At 39.6% G+C, this 17,740-nt stretch overlaps 1 protein-coding gene across 1 annotated transcript in view; it reads right to left on the minus strand.

The window, feature by feature from the left end:
* Positions 1–17,740, minus strand: part of TTN (titin) — a 309,138-nt gene that overhangs the window by 10,101 nt on the left and 281,297 nt on the right. The window contains exons 269-295 of the mRNA XM_043525559.1: positions 17,391–17,687; positions 16,347–16,634; positions 15,951–16,250; positions 15,545–15,847; positions 15,108–15,413; positions 13,227–14,993; positions 12,821–13,117; positions 11,447–11,734; positions 11,052–11,351; positions 8,903–10,969; positions 8,497–8,799; positions 8,104–8,409; positions 7,724–8,014; positions 7,299–7,598; positions 6,900–7,205; positions 6,321–6,626; positions 5,939–6,220; positions 5,016–5,609; positions 4,625–4,912; positions 4,201–4,500; positions 3,427–3,729; positions 2,806–3,108; positions 2,103–2,684; positions 1,674–1,979; positions 1,274–1,573; positions 455–1,030; positions 58–363 (exon numbers count right to left, since the gene is read on the minus strand). Of these exons, the coding sequence (XP_043381494.1) occupies positions 58–363; positions 455–1,030; positions 1,274–1,573; positions 1,674–1,979; positions 2,103–2,684; positions 2,806–3,108; positions 3,427–3,729; positions 4,201–4,500; positions 4,625–4,912; positions 5,016–5,609; positions 5,939–6,220; positions 6,321–6,626; positions 6,900–7,205; positions 7,299–7,598; positions 7,724–8,014; positions 8,104–8,409; positions 8,497–8,799; positions 8,903–10,969; positions 11,052–11,351; positions 11,447–11,734; positions 12,821–13,117; positions 13,227–14,993; positions 15,108–15,413; positions 15,545–15,847; positions 15,951–16,250; positions 16,347–16,634; positions 17,391–17,687 (12,165 nt within the window). The remainder of the gene's footprint in view (positions 1–57; positions 364–454; positions 1,031–1,273; positions 1,574–1,673; positions 1,980–2,102; positions 2,685–2,805; positions 3,109–3,426; positions 3,730–4,200; positions 4,501–4,624; positions 4,913–5,015; positions 5,610–5,938; positions 6,221–6,320; positions 6,627–6,899; positions 7,206–7,298; positions 7,599–7,723; positions 8,015–8,103; positions 8,410–8,496; positions 8,800–8,902; positions 10,970–11,051; positions 11,352–11,446; positions 11,735–12,820; positions 13,118–13,226; positions 14,994–15,107; positions 15,414–15,544; positions 15,848–15,950; positions 16,251–16,346; positions 16,635–17,390; positions 17,688–17,740) is intronic.

Here is a 17,740-nt window from a genome sequence, read left to right on the forward strand (position 1 = left end):
GAAGTTAGCTTAGTAATTTGCAGATATATGTAAACTCGTATTTTGGTGCACACTTACCAAATGGACTTTTGATAACAACAACTGATGAAACCTCTAGTGCTTTGCTAATGCCATACATATTCTGAGCAGACACACGGAAATAATATCCTGCATTTTCAGTTAGGTTAACAATTCTGCACGTCGTGCTTGAAATGCTTGAAGATACCAGTTGCCACTCTGTGCCTTCCTTAGCTTCACGTTTCTCTACCACATAGTTTGTTATCAAAGCACCTCCATCATCCTCAGGTGGCTTCCAGCTGATTACCACAGAATTTTTCAGTAGGGCTTCCACAACAATTGGCCCTGTTGGTTGATCTGGTTTATCTATAAAAGGAAAACATAGTATTTTAGTTATCTGCCAGGAAATATTTTAGAGAATATTATTCAGCAGAATTATTGGAAATAGATTAAATACCTTGTATTTCCACATTAAGTACAGTGTCAACTGTTCCAAATATGTTGCTTAGTTGCACTTTATACTTCCCAGCATGGGTCTTATGCTGGACATTCTTAATGACAAGATGAGTATAATGCTCTGTGTTCTCAATAGTAACATTTTCTGAGTCTCTCAAAGGTTTCTTATCATGGAACCAAGTGATAGCAGGTACTGGGCGACCAATGTACACAATATGGAGGCGAAGGGTGCCACCCACACCTGCATAATATTTCTCTTTCAGTGGGAAGCCAGAGTGGAACTGAGGAGGAGCCTGCAGGAGTAGCTTGCCACTAGTTTCAGTCTCTCCAACATCATTGGTAGCCATGCAAGTGTAGACACCTTCATCTTCTTGTTCTTCTGTTATTACAGTCAGTGTATGGGTGCGTCCATCTGATGACATTCTGTATTTTCGGCTTTGTACCAGTTCTTTGCCAAAACGATACCATTTAATGTCAGGAAGAGGTCTCCCAACAATCTGGCATGTCAACTGAGCTGCTTCCCCCAGTTTAGTTGTAACATCCTTCATTGCTTGTCTTATGCCTGGTGCTTCTCCAGCTATAACATTGAAAGGTTAAAGATAAGAAAATTATTAAATGTTCCTCCACTATTACTTTATCTATACACATCCTTCACGTATACCTGTCACCAATTTACATTTAAACTTGCAGGCTTATTCTTTAAGACCATATAGCCAATATATAATGTTCATGAGCACAACATCATAGTTTATCAGGACATAAAATACCATTTAATCTGTCACATAAATTATAGTGACTAGGATAGTACATTTAAACTTACATGTTAATTTAGTCTTTACTGTCATAGCTGTTCTTCGAGGTCTGCTGACTCCAGTCTCATTTTCTGCAAAAACCCTGAATTCATATTCTGTTGCCTCCAGTAAACCTCCCACTGTGAATTGTCTGTCTTTGATACGTTCTTTATTGCACTTTTTCCATGCACTGTCTCCAGACTGACGATATTCAATCCAGTATCCCAGGATATCTTTTCCACCATCACATTCAGGCCGTTCCCATTCTAAAGTAATGCTATCCTTAGATATAGAAGTGATCTCAATTTCTCCAGGTTGACTTGGTTTGTCTATAAATTACAGAGTATTTACAAAAGTTAAATTTCACTTCTCTAAGAACTTCACTAAATTGCTTTCCAAAATGTCAACTAATTCAAAGAGTTTTCTTACCAAATGGATCTTTGCACACCACTGGTTCAGAAGCAGGGCTTGGTTCACTCTCACCAATGTCATTTTGGGCAATGATGCGGAACTGATATTCAGCATCTGGAACAAGTCCTGTGACTGTGAACATTGTAGTTGTGATTTGAGTCTTGTTATGCCTGACCCATTTCTCTGTAGATGTCTCTTTACGGTCAACATAGTAGCCAGTGACACGAGAACCACCATCATCTTTAGGTCTGGACCAGAATAAGCTAACAGAGCTCTTTGTGACATCAAGCACTTCTGGTGGATTGTTTGGAGGCTCTGGAGGATCTGTTAAAAATAACATAATAACCATATATTTTTAAAGCTCGTGTGTGTGTGTGTGATTGTACTTTTACAAACATAAGAGATGATAATTAAAACAGGAAGTTGATTGTACAAAAATCTACTCACTCAAAGGTGTCTTTGGTACAACTGGTTCTTCAGATTTCAGGGACTTGCTAATACCAAACTGGTTTTCAGCAGAAACACGGAAGTGATACTCCACATTTTCTTTGAGCCCTTTCACGACTAATGATGTTCCCCTCACTCTGGAGTCAACAGTGTACCAGGCAGTCTTAGGTACTTCTCGCCTCTCAATGATGTAACCAATAATATCTGCCCCACCATCGTCAGTAGGAGGTCTCCAGCTTACCCTGACTGAGCGAGTCTGTATGTCATCATACTCAAGTGGCCCTTCAGGTGGATTTGGAATGCCAATCACTCTGACCTGTATATAAACAGCCTTCTTTGCACATTTGTTTTCAAGTGCCAAATCATAGGTACCAGAATCTTCTCTTTCTGCATCTTTGATCACAAGTTCAGTGTGTGTCTCAGAAGTTGCTATCATTGCTCTCTTGCTGATGTCATGGCCTTCTTTAGTCCATTTGCATATCGGTATGGGTTTACCCTTAATTGGTACTGTAAGCCTGATAACTCCACCTTGTCTCACAAACAGACCTTCCTGGTATTTTTCAAGTTCACAATCAGGATATTCTGAAAATAAACCCAACACGTTATGTTACATCTATTTTACAGATATTTTGTTATATCTGTTTTATGCAAAACAATTGCTTATGTCTATTTTCAGCAAGAACTAAGACCTAAAACGTCTTACCAAGCATTTCTGTTACTTTGATTGTTCCCGGCACATCAGCAGGTTCTCCAGGCCCACCAGCATTACAGGCCATCACACGGAATCTATACTCTGCGCCTTGTGGGAGATGTGTCAAGGTGTATTCATGTATCTTGGTTGGAGTGGTATTACATTTGGTCCATTCAAACTGATCAACCTTTTGCATTTCAAGCAGGTAGCCAGTGACTTTAGAACCTCCTTCCTCTTCCGGTGGACTCCAGGCCAGGGACACTGATGTTCTTGTAGTATCAGTAACTCTTGGGTTCTGAGGTTTACCTGGGGGAGCTGGAATAGAAGACCAGATAGCAGATAAATATATTTTAAGATAGTTCTATGTTTAGTTTGAATATGTAAAAGGCAAAGCAAAATGTTAACATGCACCATTTGATAAGTATTTAGTAATAGTGATGTTTACACAGGAAACTAATGAATAAAACAGTTTTTTAAAATATTATTTGTACATTAATTTAATTAAAATATCTGCTGCAGTACGTTAAGCTATCCAGATGAAAAATTTCAGTTTGTTAAACATAACAGCAGGTCTTAACAGTGACATTCCCCTCTGCCTCAAATGTTCTTTTCTCCATGTAGGAAATTATTTACCAATTGGATCCATAGCAACAGCAGATTTGGAAGGACGGCTTGGTTTGCCTGTGCCTCTGGCATTGATAGCTGTGACACGGTGTTCATATTCTAGTCCTTCAATCAGTCCAGTGGAGCGATAACGTGTCATAGTCACTGGAATTTTATTTACACGGACCCATCTATCTGCTCTGACTTCTTTGCGTTCCACAATATAACCAGAGATCTGTGAGCCACCATCATCTTCTGGCGGATGCCAGATAAGTGTCATGCCTTCACGAGAGACATCTGACACTTGTAGAGTGTCAGGAGGACCAGGAAGACCTGTAACAAAAAGACACAGAATTAAGAAAGAAAATATGAGAATGCATTTACAAATGTAACTTTCTGGGGACTAATCCATAATACATGCTACCTAGCACCTGTAGTGCTTTTCATCACCAGATCACAAAGGAGAAAGCTGAGGCTGAGAGAGGTGAAGCGATTTCCCTAAGCTCACCCAGCAGGCCAGTGCGTACACCTGGGAGTAGAACCTAGGTCTCCAGAGTCATAGTCCAATACTCTATCCAGAGCATGTACATTATGCATATACAGGGCAACATATTAGTTTTAGATGTGGCATTTTTCTCCACAAGTATAACATGATTAGTATACATGAGAATATAGCTTGTTATTTGGGCAAAGGAAATAATAGGATTTATTCTAGGGGATCTAGCCCTGTTGTATTAATACATAGGCCCATGTAAACTGTTCTCCGTTTTTAAATGTAGAGAATTGGAGAAAATGTAGACTTACTGATTCTACTCTTGCATTCTATAATGTCAGACTGAAGGTATGATCCAATTCCAAAGCGGTTTGTAGCAGCCACACGGAACACATATTCAGAACTTTCAATGAGTCTAGTGAACTTAAAGGTTGTCCTTGTTACAGATTCAGAAACTGGTAGCCATCCAGGACGGTGTGCATCACGCTGCTCTACCACATAACCACTCAGTGCAGCTCCACCATCCAGCTCAGGTTGTTCCCAGGAGATGGTAACAGAAGTTGAATCAATATCATCAATTCTGATAGGTCCAGTAGGTGGTCCAGGTTTGTCTAGGAAAAATTAAAAAGGACATAAGTTACTGTTTTAAAAAAGAAGCTGGGTTGCCATTGTGATAAATTTCATGATGAAGGAGGAAGGATTGTGGACAATCATATCTTAATAATAAATCCTTACCAAGAATGATAACTTTTATAGTCTCAACAGCAGTTCCAGTTGTGTTCTTCAGTTCAAGTGTGTACTCCCCAGTGTCATGTATTGTGGTCTCACGCACACTTAATTTAGCTACTTTGGCTTCAGTTTCAATCTTGGTGCGTTCTGATTCTCTTAGCTTAGAACCAGCGAAGAACCAAGATACAGCTGGAGGTGGTCGGCCACCAATTGGAATAGCTAACTCTATGGGTCTGCCAGCTGGCACATGAACTGTCTTTTGAGTTATTCCAGCAAGATCAATTGTGGGTAACACTATTAAAAAAACAAAACAAAACCTTTTTAATATCCATTTTATAAATAAAATGTCACATATTTCGAGTAGTCCTCAACCTGTCCTTTTAACTATTATACCTACCTTTTTGGTCTTGTACAGTTACCGCTGTGACAATCTCTCTTGGTTCTGACACACCCTTCTGATTTTGTGCTCTGACTCTGAACAAATACTGTTCACCTTCATTTAGTGAGATGATTGTGTGCTCATAGACTGCAGGCTTCAGTGTCACAACCTTCATCCACTTCTCTGTTCCAGCTTTGCTGGCCTCAATAACATAGCCAGTCAGTCTGCTGCCCCCATCATGCTGTGGTTTCTCCCATGCAAGAGTTACAGTTGATTTAGTGATGTCAACTACCTCCAGTTTCTGAGGCACCATAGGAACATCCGACACCAGTACTGCATCAGATGTTTCACAAGGTTCACCAATACCATAAATATTTTCTGGCAGCACTCTGAAATAGTACATAGCTCCTTCTATAAGTCCTGTAAGTCTATAAAATGTTTTGCTGCATTTGGTAGTTACTGTCTTGTATGCTCTCATGGTAGCCTCACGTTTCTCAATTATATAATTGTTAACTGGTGCTCCACCATCAATAGTAGGAATTTCCCAAGAAATTGTCACAGAATCTTTCGACACCTCTTTAACTCTCACTGTGGCAGATGGGCCAGGTGTATCTAAACGCAAAATCAAAATGGATTATTTCCTATTTGCTCTTTTCCTGATTTGGGTAATTACTGAATTTTGGCTAAGTAAAGACATCAGGACTTGAACTTCATAGATGAACTCATCCTTTAGAAACATATTTCTCTTTGATTTCTACTGTATCTCTTCTTTCCCCCTCCTCCCCTCCTCTCCCACCTTACCCGCCATGGTCTTTTATCATTATTTTCTGGGTTCTACTTAAATTGCAAACTCCTTTCAGCAAACACCTTTTTCCTTCTGTCTGTAAAACACCATGTTTAAGTACAGTGCAATATCAGTATGTAATAGTAACAATACTCACCATATACTTTAACAACGACTGTTGCTGATTTCTTGCCTGATTGATTTTCAGCCTCAACCACATATTTGCCAGCATCATATCGATTAACTTTATCCACAATAAGCAGAGTGTAGCTCTCTGTAGTGTCTATAATAGACCGATTTACAAGGTCAACACCCTCTTTGCTCCATGTAATTTCTGGAGGTGGTCTGCCAGATACAGACACCATTAGGCGCAAAGAACCACCAGCTCTGACAGTGACAGTCTTCTTTAGATCATCAGCAAGTTCAAGGTTTGGTATTTCTGATGGGGAGAGGGGAGAAATACAGAATGAATTCATCTTTGAATAGTTTTAAAGAAAAATATAACCTCTCCATAAAAAAAATGTGGGTTTTCAAATTACCTATTCTTTCTACAGGTTCGATTTCAGCTGATGATTCACTGAATTCACTCATACCATTCACATTTGTGGCAGCAACTCTGAAACGGTATTTCTGGCTTGTTTTAAGAGCAGTCACTGTGAATTCAGCATTCCTTAAGGTGGTGGTAGTGTGTGGTCTGTACCACTGTTCAGTGCCTTCTTCTTTCATTTCAAGAACATAGCCTAAGAGGTCAGCACCACCATCATACATGGGCTTTGTCCATGCCAAGCTTATGCTGTGCCTAGTAGTATCCACAACTCTTGGAGCTGAAGGAGGTGCAGGAGTGTCTTTGGAATAGAGGAACACACATTTCATATTATTGCAGGGAACATTTTACAGTTTAAAAGACCTTATTTAGTAACAATATTCTAAATAATTAGTGATTAGAAATTTATCTGAAATTAACTATAATCACTTTTATTTTAAATTCATTGCAATGCTGGTGATCATAATGAATTCAAATATTCTTTTGGATCCCTTATTTGGAATGTCAGTGTGGTTAATTATGAGGCACTATGTTTAATAAGTATTAAAAATATATTTTGAATTTAACTACTTACATGATGGCTCCTTGCACAGGATAGATTGAGAAGCGTCACTCGGCTCACTGTTCCCAGCAGCATTCACTGCAGTGACACGGAACTGATATTCGCTATGTTCCATTAGACCTGTAACTTTCAGTCTGGTATCATAAACAGTGTAATCTCTGTTGACTCGTGTCCAGCGTAGACTTCTCTTTTCACGTTTGTCTACAAGATAGTTGCTAATCTCACTGCCACCATCTGATTCTGGTTGCAGCCACTGAATAATGATGTGTTCCTTGCCAATACCCACTGCTTCAGGTGCACCGGGTTGTGATGGAATAGCTGTTGGTGTTCAAAAATATGAAAAAAATCAGATTTTTTTTCAAATATGAGAAAACTCCATAAATGCTGGAGCTAAAAGATGAAAGCACTTACTGAAAGAGTTTCTAGCAACAATGGCTTCTGTTTCAAGTGGGACACCTGACCCATACTTATTGACAGCTCTCACACGGAAGATGTATTCATTATTTTTAATAAGTCTTGTCACCACGCATGATAATGTTTGGCATTCAGCCTCAGTAATAACCCAGTTGAGCCTGCTGGTTTCACGTCTTTCTACAATGTAGTGGGTGATTTCCGCACCTCCATCTTCATGTGGAACATTCCATGCCAGAGTGCACTTCTCTTCGGTTACTCTGCTAATAGTGATTTTGCCTGCACATGGACCAGGTGAATCTGAGTAGGGGTGAACAAAGGTGTAATAATAGTAGTCAGTGAAAAGCTTCTCTCTCTTTTTTTATAACTATAATTGTGAAATCTAATGAATGTTCACAGCAAACCATTATCTATGAAATACATACCAAGCACTTTGACAAGGACTGAAACTTTCTTTGTTCCACTGGCATTTTTTACTGTTAGTGTGTATTTTCCGCTATCACTTCTGTCACAATACTTGATAACTGCAATGGCCCGTTTGCTGGTGTACTGCAGAGAGATCTTTTCACACAGGTCCAATTCTTTGTCACCTTTGGACCAGAAGACCTTTGGTTCTGGTTTCCCACCAATGGCTGCATCAAGAACAAGATCAGATCCAGCCCTTATGGTCACAATTTCTCCTTGCAATCTGGCATCCAGCTCAGCCTTTGGTGGTGCTATCATAAAGAGATAAAAACATTAATATTATAGTATTAAAACTGCAAGCTATACAATATTTTAAATGACTCAGGACAATGTTTCTTACAATATTCATCTTTGCAAGTGACAGCACCAGTAGATTCAGATCCTCTGCTGATTACACCAGCTGCATTCTTGGCTAATATACGGAATTCATATTCTTCTCCTTCACTAAGAGCTGTCACAGTAAAGCAGTTTTCTGAGACAATGGTATAGTTGCATTTCAGCCAGCGTCCATCTCCAGCTTCGTTATATGGTTTGCGTTCTATAATATACCCAATAATTTTGCTGCCGCCATCATAAAGTGGCGGAGACCAGCTCAATGACACTGTAGACCTTGTGACATCTGTTACTTCTGGTCTGCCTGGTGGATCTGAAAGAGGACAATGTAAAATGAAAAATCTAATTCCGTTGTTGCTTAAAGAGTAAAGAACAAATATACTCTAAAAGATACACTTACCAACTGGGTTTTGAGCCACTACTGGTCTGGAAGCTTCACTAGCTTTGCTCACACCAGCAGCATTTAGGGCATAAACTCTGAATTGATATTCCAGACCTTCCACTAGTGCTGTGACTTTGTAGTTGCATTCAAAGGATGGCACGTTGTTTTCCTTCACCCAAAGAATGGTATTGCGCTCTTTCTTTTCAATCCAGTATCCAGTGATTTTGCTGCCACCATCATGATATGGTTCCTCCCAGCGAATGGCCATGGCATTGGCAGACACAGAATAGACCTCTGGCCTGGTAGGTGGACTTGGTGGGACTGATTGTAAAAAGCAAGAGAAAAAAGTTAGATATTGCCACTAATTACATAAACCAGAAAAAATAATTTCTTAAAATATGTATGTGTGTATGTTTGTTTTTACCGAATGGATGCTCAGCAACTATTGGTGTGGATTCCACGGGCTTGCTGACACCAAATCTGTTTTCTGAACTGACCCGGAAAGCATATTCCATGTATTTAGTGAGATGAGTAACTTTGATCTGTGTACGTTTGACACTGGAATTTATCAGCTGCCATGCTGTTGTACCAGATTCCCGTTTCTCAACTATGTAGTTTGTAATATCAGTGCCACCATCATCTTCAGGTTCTTTCCATGACAATACACAGGATTCAGCAGAAATGGATGATATTTCAATAGGGCCAGTAACTGCACCTGGCCTTCCGATGACAACCACTGTGACAGCAAATGTTTTCACACCGGCTGTGTTCTCAAGTGTCAAATAATATTTGCCAGAGTCACCTCTCATGCTGTCCTTCACAATCAGTGTAGTTCTATCCTTTGTTATCTTGATGGTCACTCTATCAGTTTCCTTGAGTCTCATTTCTTCAAGTTTCCATGTTACTTTTGGAGTTGGTCGCCCACTAATTGGTATATCAATAGCAAAGGTGCTTCCAGCTTTGCAAGTTATAAGTTGTCTAGTTATTCCACTAAGATCTGCTGTTGGTTCAATCTGTGGCTCTTTAATAATAACAGAAGAGAAAGCTTCTCTTGGCTCACTGTAGCCTGCATCATTCCTTGCCCTGACCCGGAACTCATATTCGTTGTTCTCTAGAAGACCTTCAACTGTGAAAGTAAGTTGTTTAGTTTGACCAGCTTCAACCCAATAGTCAGATCCCTTTTGTTTCATCTCAAGAAGATATCCAGTGACACGGCTTCCACCATCATGGTCAGGTTTCAGCCAAGCTAATACTGCAGAAGATTTGGTAGTATCAATAATATCTAGTCTCTTTGGTGGAGCAGGCTCCTCGGTGGCTACAACTGGATCTGTTAATTCACATGGTTCACCTACACCATATTCATTTTCTGCTGAAACACGGTAGTAGAATGGCACACCTTCTGAAAGATCAGTGACCTTAAAGATTTGACGGGTACATTTTGAACTCACTACCTGCCAACTACGACGGCTTGCTTCCCGCTTTTCCACAATGTAGTGATGGATGCGGGCACCTCCATCCAAAACAGGAGCATCCCACATTAAAGTAATAGAACCCCTGGTCACATCCTTAAAGGTAATAGGACCTGGTGGGCCAGGAGTGTCCAGTACCTTGACAGTAAATGTAATAGATTTGCTACCACTGATGTTTTCTACAGTAAAGACGTATTTGCCAGCGTCATTTCTATTGCAGTTCTCCACAGTCAACGTGCTGAATGAGTCAGTTATGTGAATGTCAGCACGCAGGCTAAGGTCTGAGTCTGCTTTAGACCATGTAGCAGTAGGAACAGGTTTGCCTAAAAAGGCAATAAACAGCCGAATAGTTGCACCTGCTCTGACAATGTGAGTCTGCTTGAAGTTTTCATCAATGTCAATTTCAGGTGAAGACAGTCTGTCAGTTGCTTGGATTGTAGCAGGAACTTCACAGCTTTCTCCCTTGCCTGCTCCATTGACAGCACTCACTCGAAATTTATAATGTTCACCTGCCTCTAAGCCGGTGACAGTATATTTGGTAGCAATACAAGTCTCTGCATTGACTTTATGCCACTCTCCTAAGTCAGCTTTGCACATTTCAATGATGTAGCCAATTATTTCCATGCCGCCGTCAAAAACTGGCTTGGTCCATTCCAAGCTTACACTTGTCTTTGACGTATCTGTCACTTTTACAACAGTAGGCGCACTTGGTGGGTTTACTGGCTCTCTACATTTAATCAGCCTTGAGACAGCACTTGGAGGTCCTACTCCTGCAGCGTTTTCAGCCATAACTTGGAATTCATATTCATTGCCTTCAGTCAGGCCAGTTACTCTGTATCTTGTCTCAGCAATGGCTCTCTTACTGGATACTTTGACCCAGCGGACACTCTTTTTTTCTCTTCTTTCCAGGATATACTGGTTGATTTCATTTCCACCATCGGATTTTGGCCTAGCCCATGTGAGTGTGATACTGTCTCCCGTTACATGGGTAGGCTCTGGCATACCTGGTGCATCAGGAACAGCTGCAAAATGAAAAACAGCTTAGAAAACATGCAACAAAAGTTGGTAATTGCGTAATTTGTTCAAGACATAAAGGAAACTTACTGTATGGTATTTGTGCTATAATTGGATCAGATTCTAGTGGCCTGCCAACACCAAACTTGTTAACTGCAGAGACACGGAACTGGTATTCATTGCCCTTTATTAATTTAAGTGCCGTGTAACTGGAGGCTTCACAGTTATCTTCAACTAATGCCCAGGCAATCCTACTGGTTTCACGTTTTTCAATCACATAGTGGGTAATGGCAGCACAGCCATCATTAGCTGGAGGCTCCCACCATAATGTCATCTTCTCTCCAGTAACATTTGTGAATCGTATTGGTCCACCAACTTTTCCTGGGGTATCTGTGATAATAAAGCATCAGAGTTATAATTTACTTGTGCTGCCACTTACAATGTAAATATTTAAGAATAGCTTACTAAAAACATCTACAAAGTACCTTGTACTCTGATTGTAATGTCTGCTTTTTTGGTGCCTGATGCATTCTTGGCTTCTACCGTGTATATACCACGATGGTCCCGAGTGGCATCTCTAACAAAGATAGTGCTATATCCAATAACGTTTGTTATTTCAATATTCAGCTTCTTTTCAATCTCCTTTCCATCCTTAAACCAAGTCACTTGAGGTACTGGACGGCCTTTGATAAGAACCTTAAGTCTAATGCTCTCTCTAGCCTTAACAGTAAGGCCTTCAAAGTGCTCAGCACCGAATTCAATTGTTGGAGGAACTAAGAAGAAAGATAAAATAAAGTATATACATTCAGTCATATTTATCAAGGTATTCATTCCTACTAAACAAACAATAATAAAGGCATATATAGACTCTCTCTTCTGATTAGAAAATTCAGAATTTTTAAAATGTAGGGATCAATATTATATTGTAAGCTGTCTTATCTGAAATTTTATATCCTAAGAATTATTTTTTCTGTGTTAATCCACTCGCCATCATATTAAACCATAGGTTAAAATATTAATTGAAATGTGTTGGTGGAACATGCTGAGCTATTTTAGCAATTTGCATTTCTAAATTCTGCATAGCAACAAAACCATTACCTAACCTAAGACAGACATATCTTTGCAGCTGCCACTTGTAAACCACAGAACCTCAAATTAAGGCCTTTGGCTCTATTTTAAAGTTATCTTTAGTCCCTGTAGTCAGCCTTAATTACTGTGAACACCTGTAAGGCACCACAGCTGTTAGAAGCTCCTGCCTGACTCAAAAGGGAAGGGGAATTGCAAACCCCTATCCACAGTGGCTCAGTCAAACCTCTGAGGTTACTCAAACTCACCCCGTGAGTGATCTAATCCCGGCCTACACCCATTGTCAAATGTGTCAAAATGTTTTGGAGCAATGGTTAAAACAACACAATATCTCTGCAATAGACTACTGCCAAAGTTGCAACAAAGAAAAATAGCGAAACCATAACTAAATGTTAATACAGTAGCATAGACAGAGCAGGACCCCACTGTGAATTCCAAGATGCATTCAATAGCAGAGGAAGGCAAACAACTCCTCATGATATGCTTAAGGAAAAACTCCTGTGTGGCCCCAAATGTAGCAACTGGTTAAATCCTATGGATCCCTGCTGGATGCTGGTCTTGCATCTAACTCTGCTCTACCTCTGCGTGGAGTGGGAGGGAGAGGTGGGGAAAGCCTGTTGCTCCTGGGAGGAGTGGAATACACTCCCTCTCCAGTCAGCAGCTCATATACCAATATAAGCTAAAAGGTGCCAGCCAGGTGCTTAGCTGGATTTAGAACCTATCATATAAAAATGCAAGTGTAACATACTAAAATATTAATAAATAATGCTTACCACATTCATCTCTGGTCATGATATAGCCTGAAGATTGTGATGGTGGGCTGACTGTTCCGACAGCATTTCTTGCAATCACTCTGAACTCATATCGGTCACCTGGGCTAAGTCCTGTAACTGTATATTGACATTCAGTGATATCAATAAAATTGCATCTGAGCCAGCGGTCATCACTTCCTTGCCGTTTCTCGATGCTGTAGGCCACAATCTTACTGCCTCCATCATGCAGTGGTGCAGTCCATTTAAGGGTGACAGTTTCTCTGGTGATATCAATATAATCAGGAGTGCCAGGTGGGTCTGAAAGGAAAATAATTGCATACAGGATTATTTTTATTATAAACCTTCATGATGGCTAACAATATATGACAATATATACATTGTCTTAGTGAAGTGCTTGTTTACTCACCTACTGGAGACACAGCCAAGGTAAATTTGCTTGGCTCGCTAACTGGGCTTACACCAGCAGAATTTTCAGCATATGCACGGAATTGGTAATCCAGGCCCTCAATCAATCCAGTAATTCTGTATTCTTTACCAGATATTGGTGAAACATTAACTTTCTGCCACAAGATGCTATTTCTTTCTTTCTTTTCAACATGGTATCCAGTAATTTCTGAACCTCCATCATAAACTGGAGCATCCCAAGATATTGTCATTCCATCAGCCGTTACATTGTACACAATAGGTTTGCCTGGTGGGCCTGGTGGTCTGAACTGGTGTTTTGCTACAACATCTGTTGAGACAAGTGGTGGGCTTACTCCATATCTGTTTTCAGCACGAACTCTAAACTGATATTCAGTGCCTTTAACTAGGTTAGGAACTTTGAAAGTTGTCCTAGCAACACTAGAACACACCATTTTCCAATTGGTTTGTGAAGTTTCTCTCTTCTCAATGCTGTAGCAGGTGATTTCTCCTCCTCCATTGTCTTCAGGAGCCTCCCATGACATAACAACACTGTCTGCTTTGATTTCATCTAGTCTTATGGGTCCTTTGGGTTTTGATGGAGGACCAAGAGTTATGACTGTGATTGTAAATGACTTTCTGCAAACTGAATTATCAAGAATTAAGGTGTATTTGCCACCATTGTCTTTTTTCACATTCTTGATACTTAAACTTATTTTGTTTTCAGTTTTTTTGAAGCGAACTTGTTCACTTTCTTTAAGAGGGATGCTGTCCTTGAGCCAGCTCATAGTTGGTCTGGGTTTACCTTTATATGGCAATTCAATGTGCATATTATGGCCAATTCTTACAGCAATTTGTCCTCCAAAGATATCAGAAAGGTCAGCTTCAGGTGTTATTACAAAGTCTTTTACTGTAATGGGTCCAACAGTAACAGCATCGCTCAATCCTTTTTCGTTTTTAGCAGATACTCTGAATTCCATGACAGAAAGCTCCTTAAGTTTTTCAACTTCAAATTCACATGTCTTACTTATGCCTGCATGTGACCATTCTTTTTCTTCAATCATTTTCTTTTCAATAACATAGTCTGATATAATGCTACCACCATCGAAGTCAGGTTTGCTCCACTGTAAGGTAACAGAAGTCTTTGTAGAATCTTTCATGGCCAGATCCTTTACAGGTCCAGGTACTTCCGCAGGTTTCACTGGTTCTGAAGTCTCACAAGGTTCTCCCAATCCATTTTCATTTTCTGCAAGAACTCGGAAGAAGAATGCAGTCTTCTCTGACAGGTTAGTTACCTTAAATGTTGTATGAGAACACTTTGTTGTAATAGTAGACCAGGCTCTTTTGGTGGCATCTCTTTTTTCAATGACATAATTTGTTATTTCAGAACCACCATTAATGAGCGGTGGCTCCCATATAAGTGTAACAGTGCCACGAGAAACATGTTTAAGCTGCAGTTTCTGGCAGGCTGATGGTGTATCAAGTACTTTAACATTCACAAATGAAGATTTTGGTTCACCAACTCCATTCTCGATTGTGAGAATGTATTTTCCCGTGTCATTCCGAGTAACTTGAGGAATAGTAAGTAATGTGGATGATTCTGTGTTCTGAATGTTATATCTTTCATCAGTTCCAAGATTCTTTTCACCCTTTCTCCATATGACAGTTGGAGGAGGTCTCCCTTTGAATGGAATCATTATCTGTACATCTTCACCTGCTTTAGCTACAATGGAGGTTCTGAGAGCAACATCCAGGTCAATCTCTGGCTCCTCTGCAGAAATAAATAATAATAATAAAATATGAATAATTTGGAAAACAAAATATAAAATTATTTGAAATACCAAAACCCTAAAAAATGATAATTAAATCAATTAAAGGTACATACCAAGTATATCTTTAGCTTGTACATATTCTGTCATTTCAATAGGTTCTCCTTGCCCAGCACAATTAATAGCAGACACACGGAAATAATAATTGACTGCAGGTTGAAGCTGGGATACAACATACTCAGTTGTTCTCACTTCTCCTCTAGCACTGACTACAGACCATTCTTCCTGCTCTCCTTCTCTCTTTTCCACTGCATAGCTGGTAATTGCACTTCCTCCATCATAGGCAGGCTTAGTCCAGCCCAGGGTGACAGATGTCTTAGTTGTATCCACAACCTTTAGCTTAACTGGTGGCCCTGGTTTGTCTGTAAAAGATATTAAAATTCAATCATAACATTTATCCTCAGTTATTCCCAGACAATCCCATGAAAGTCCGCCCACTATAACTTACTTGGCCCTTAAACAATGAGATGTGTGTGTCTAAGTTATTTCTTACCAATAGGATCTGCAGCTTTGTAGAAGTCAGAAGCTTCAGAGAATGGACCTTGTCCAGCTGCATTGATAGCACAAACTCGGAAATGATAGTCACTGTTTTCAGTTAGTCCTGTTACTTTCTGTCTGGTGTCACGGATAGTTTCTTTAATAACCTTGAACCAACTTAGACTCTTCTTGTCACGTTTCTCAAGGTAATATCCACTTATTTCACTACCTCCATCTACAGTTGGCCTGTTCCAGACAACTGTCATTGAATGCTTGGTTATCATAGTGACCTCTGGTACACTAGGTGGTCCAGGTGTAACTGAAAAAAAAAATAAAGAGAAAAAATGACAGTAGTTCAATAGCATTAAAACTAAAACATTCAGTACTATTCAATTGTATTAGTTAATATACATGTTTCTCACCAAATGCATTTTTAGCTATAACTGGTTCAGATTCCAGTGGATCACCAACTCCAAACTTGTTTACACCTCGCACACGGAACACATACTCATTTCCTTTGATGAGTTTTGTGGTAGTGATGACACATTCCTCTAGTTTTTCAGAAATTAAAGACCATACTACCCGACTTGTTTCACGTTTTTCAACAATGTAGTGTGTTACAGTTGCACCACCATCATCTACTGGAGGTTCCCACATTATGGTAATTTTTTCAGCAGTGACTGTCTTGAACTGTATAGGCCCACCTGGAGGTCCTGGCTTGTCTGTTGAGGACAGGAGAAATGAGTCATATACATACATACATATAAATTACATTTTAGTTTAATACAATAATACTATTATTCTAATTCAGTACATACCAAGTATTTGCACTCTAATGTGAGCTGATGCTGAACCCATGGCATTCTTTAATTTTAATTCATAGTTTCCGCTGTTAAAACGAATTGCATCTTTGATGAGTATAGATGCAAAGTCTGTTGTGTTTTCAATAGACACTTGTGCACTGGTTTGTATCTCTTTGCCATTTTTGAACCATTCAATTGTAGGTATAGGCTTTCCTGAGATGCCAAGTTTCAGCTTAACTGCAGTACCTGCTTTGTATTTCACCACATCTGTGTATTCTGGTTGTACATCAATTTCAGGTGCACCTTAAAAGAGGAACAAAAAAAATCAAAATAGTATAAAGATTTCAAACCACTCAGAGGACTCAAAACCATACCAATATTTTTATTAAGCAATAATAATAGTGGTAATTAATATAAGGCATTGTGTAATATACACTATGCAAAACTTGGCAGTGCCTAGATACTATGGTCAGGTGTTTTAGATATGCAGATAGGAAAAAAAAAGATAGGTCATTGCTATATGTCACATTTCAGTCCAAAAAATTCTCAAACTCTTTGCAAATTAAGTAATACATTAATTACATCACTACTAAAAATCATCCACATCTCTGGGGGAGGACTGCAAGTAGGAGGACAAACGGTGCAGCAAACACTGCACAACATTTGGGGGAAAGGACATTTTAGCCAAGGACACTGGGGCAAACCTCTGCTCCTATGAAAAGTGTCACGATCTTTAATGTCCACACACAGCAAAAACAATCTCAATTTCTCAGGTCTTGTCCAAGTGGCCTAAACGCAGTCAACTGTATGGAACTCAAGTTATCTACACTGGGAAGATGAAGGGCTCAATCAGCTCTGTTCAGATCGAATCTTTGTCCAGAGAGGCTAGATAATGCAAACCCAGTGCTTAGAGCATTATGCTAGCCCTCCAGTTTTTAAACTCAGCTTCTTACAATTGTTTTCTAAAGACTAGGATTCAAGCACTAGTTATACGAAACAATTCTGACTTTAAGCCCTGAAGTATCACAAAATATTATTATGTAATTGCAAAACTCTTACCATATGTATCAACACACGTGATAGGACCTAAAACATCTGATGGATTGCTAATGGAACCAACAGCATTCTTAGAACAGACACGGAATTCATACTGAGAATTTTGCGTTAGTCCAGATACAGTAAACTGAGTCTCAATGACATTGGTGAAACTGCCCTTTGTCCATCTGCCATTTGGAAGATCACGTTTCTCGACAATATAACCAGTGATCTTGCTACCGCCATCATAGGATGGTTTTGTCCAAGAAAGACTGACAGAAGTCTTGGAAATATCTGTGACACGAACATTTCTTGGGGGTTCTACAGTAAGAAAAAACAATAGTATTAATAATTAAAAGCAGTACTAGCATTGT

This window comes from Chelonia mydas, chromosome 11 (assembly GCF_015237465.2).
Source record: "Chelonia mydas isolate rCheMyd1 chromosome 11, rCheMyd1.pri.v2, whole genome shotgun sequence".
NCBI lineage: Eukaryota > Metazoa > Chordata > Testudines > Cheloniidae > Chelonia > Chelonia mydas.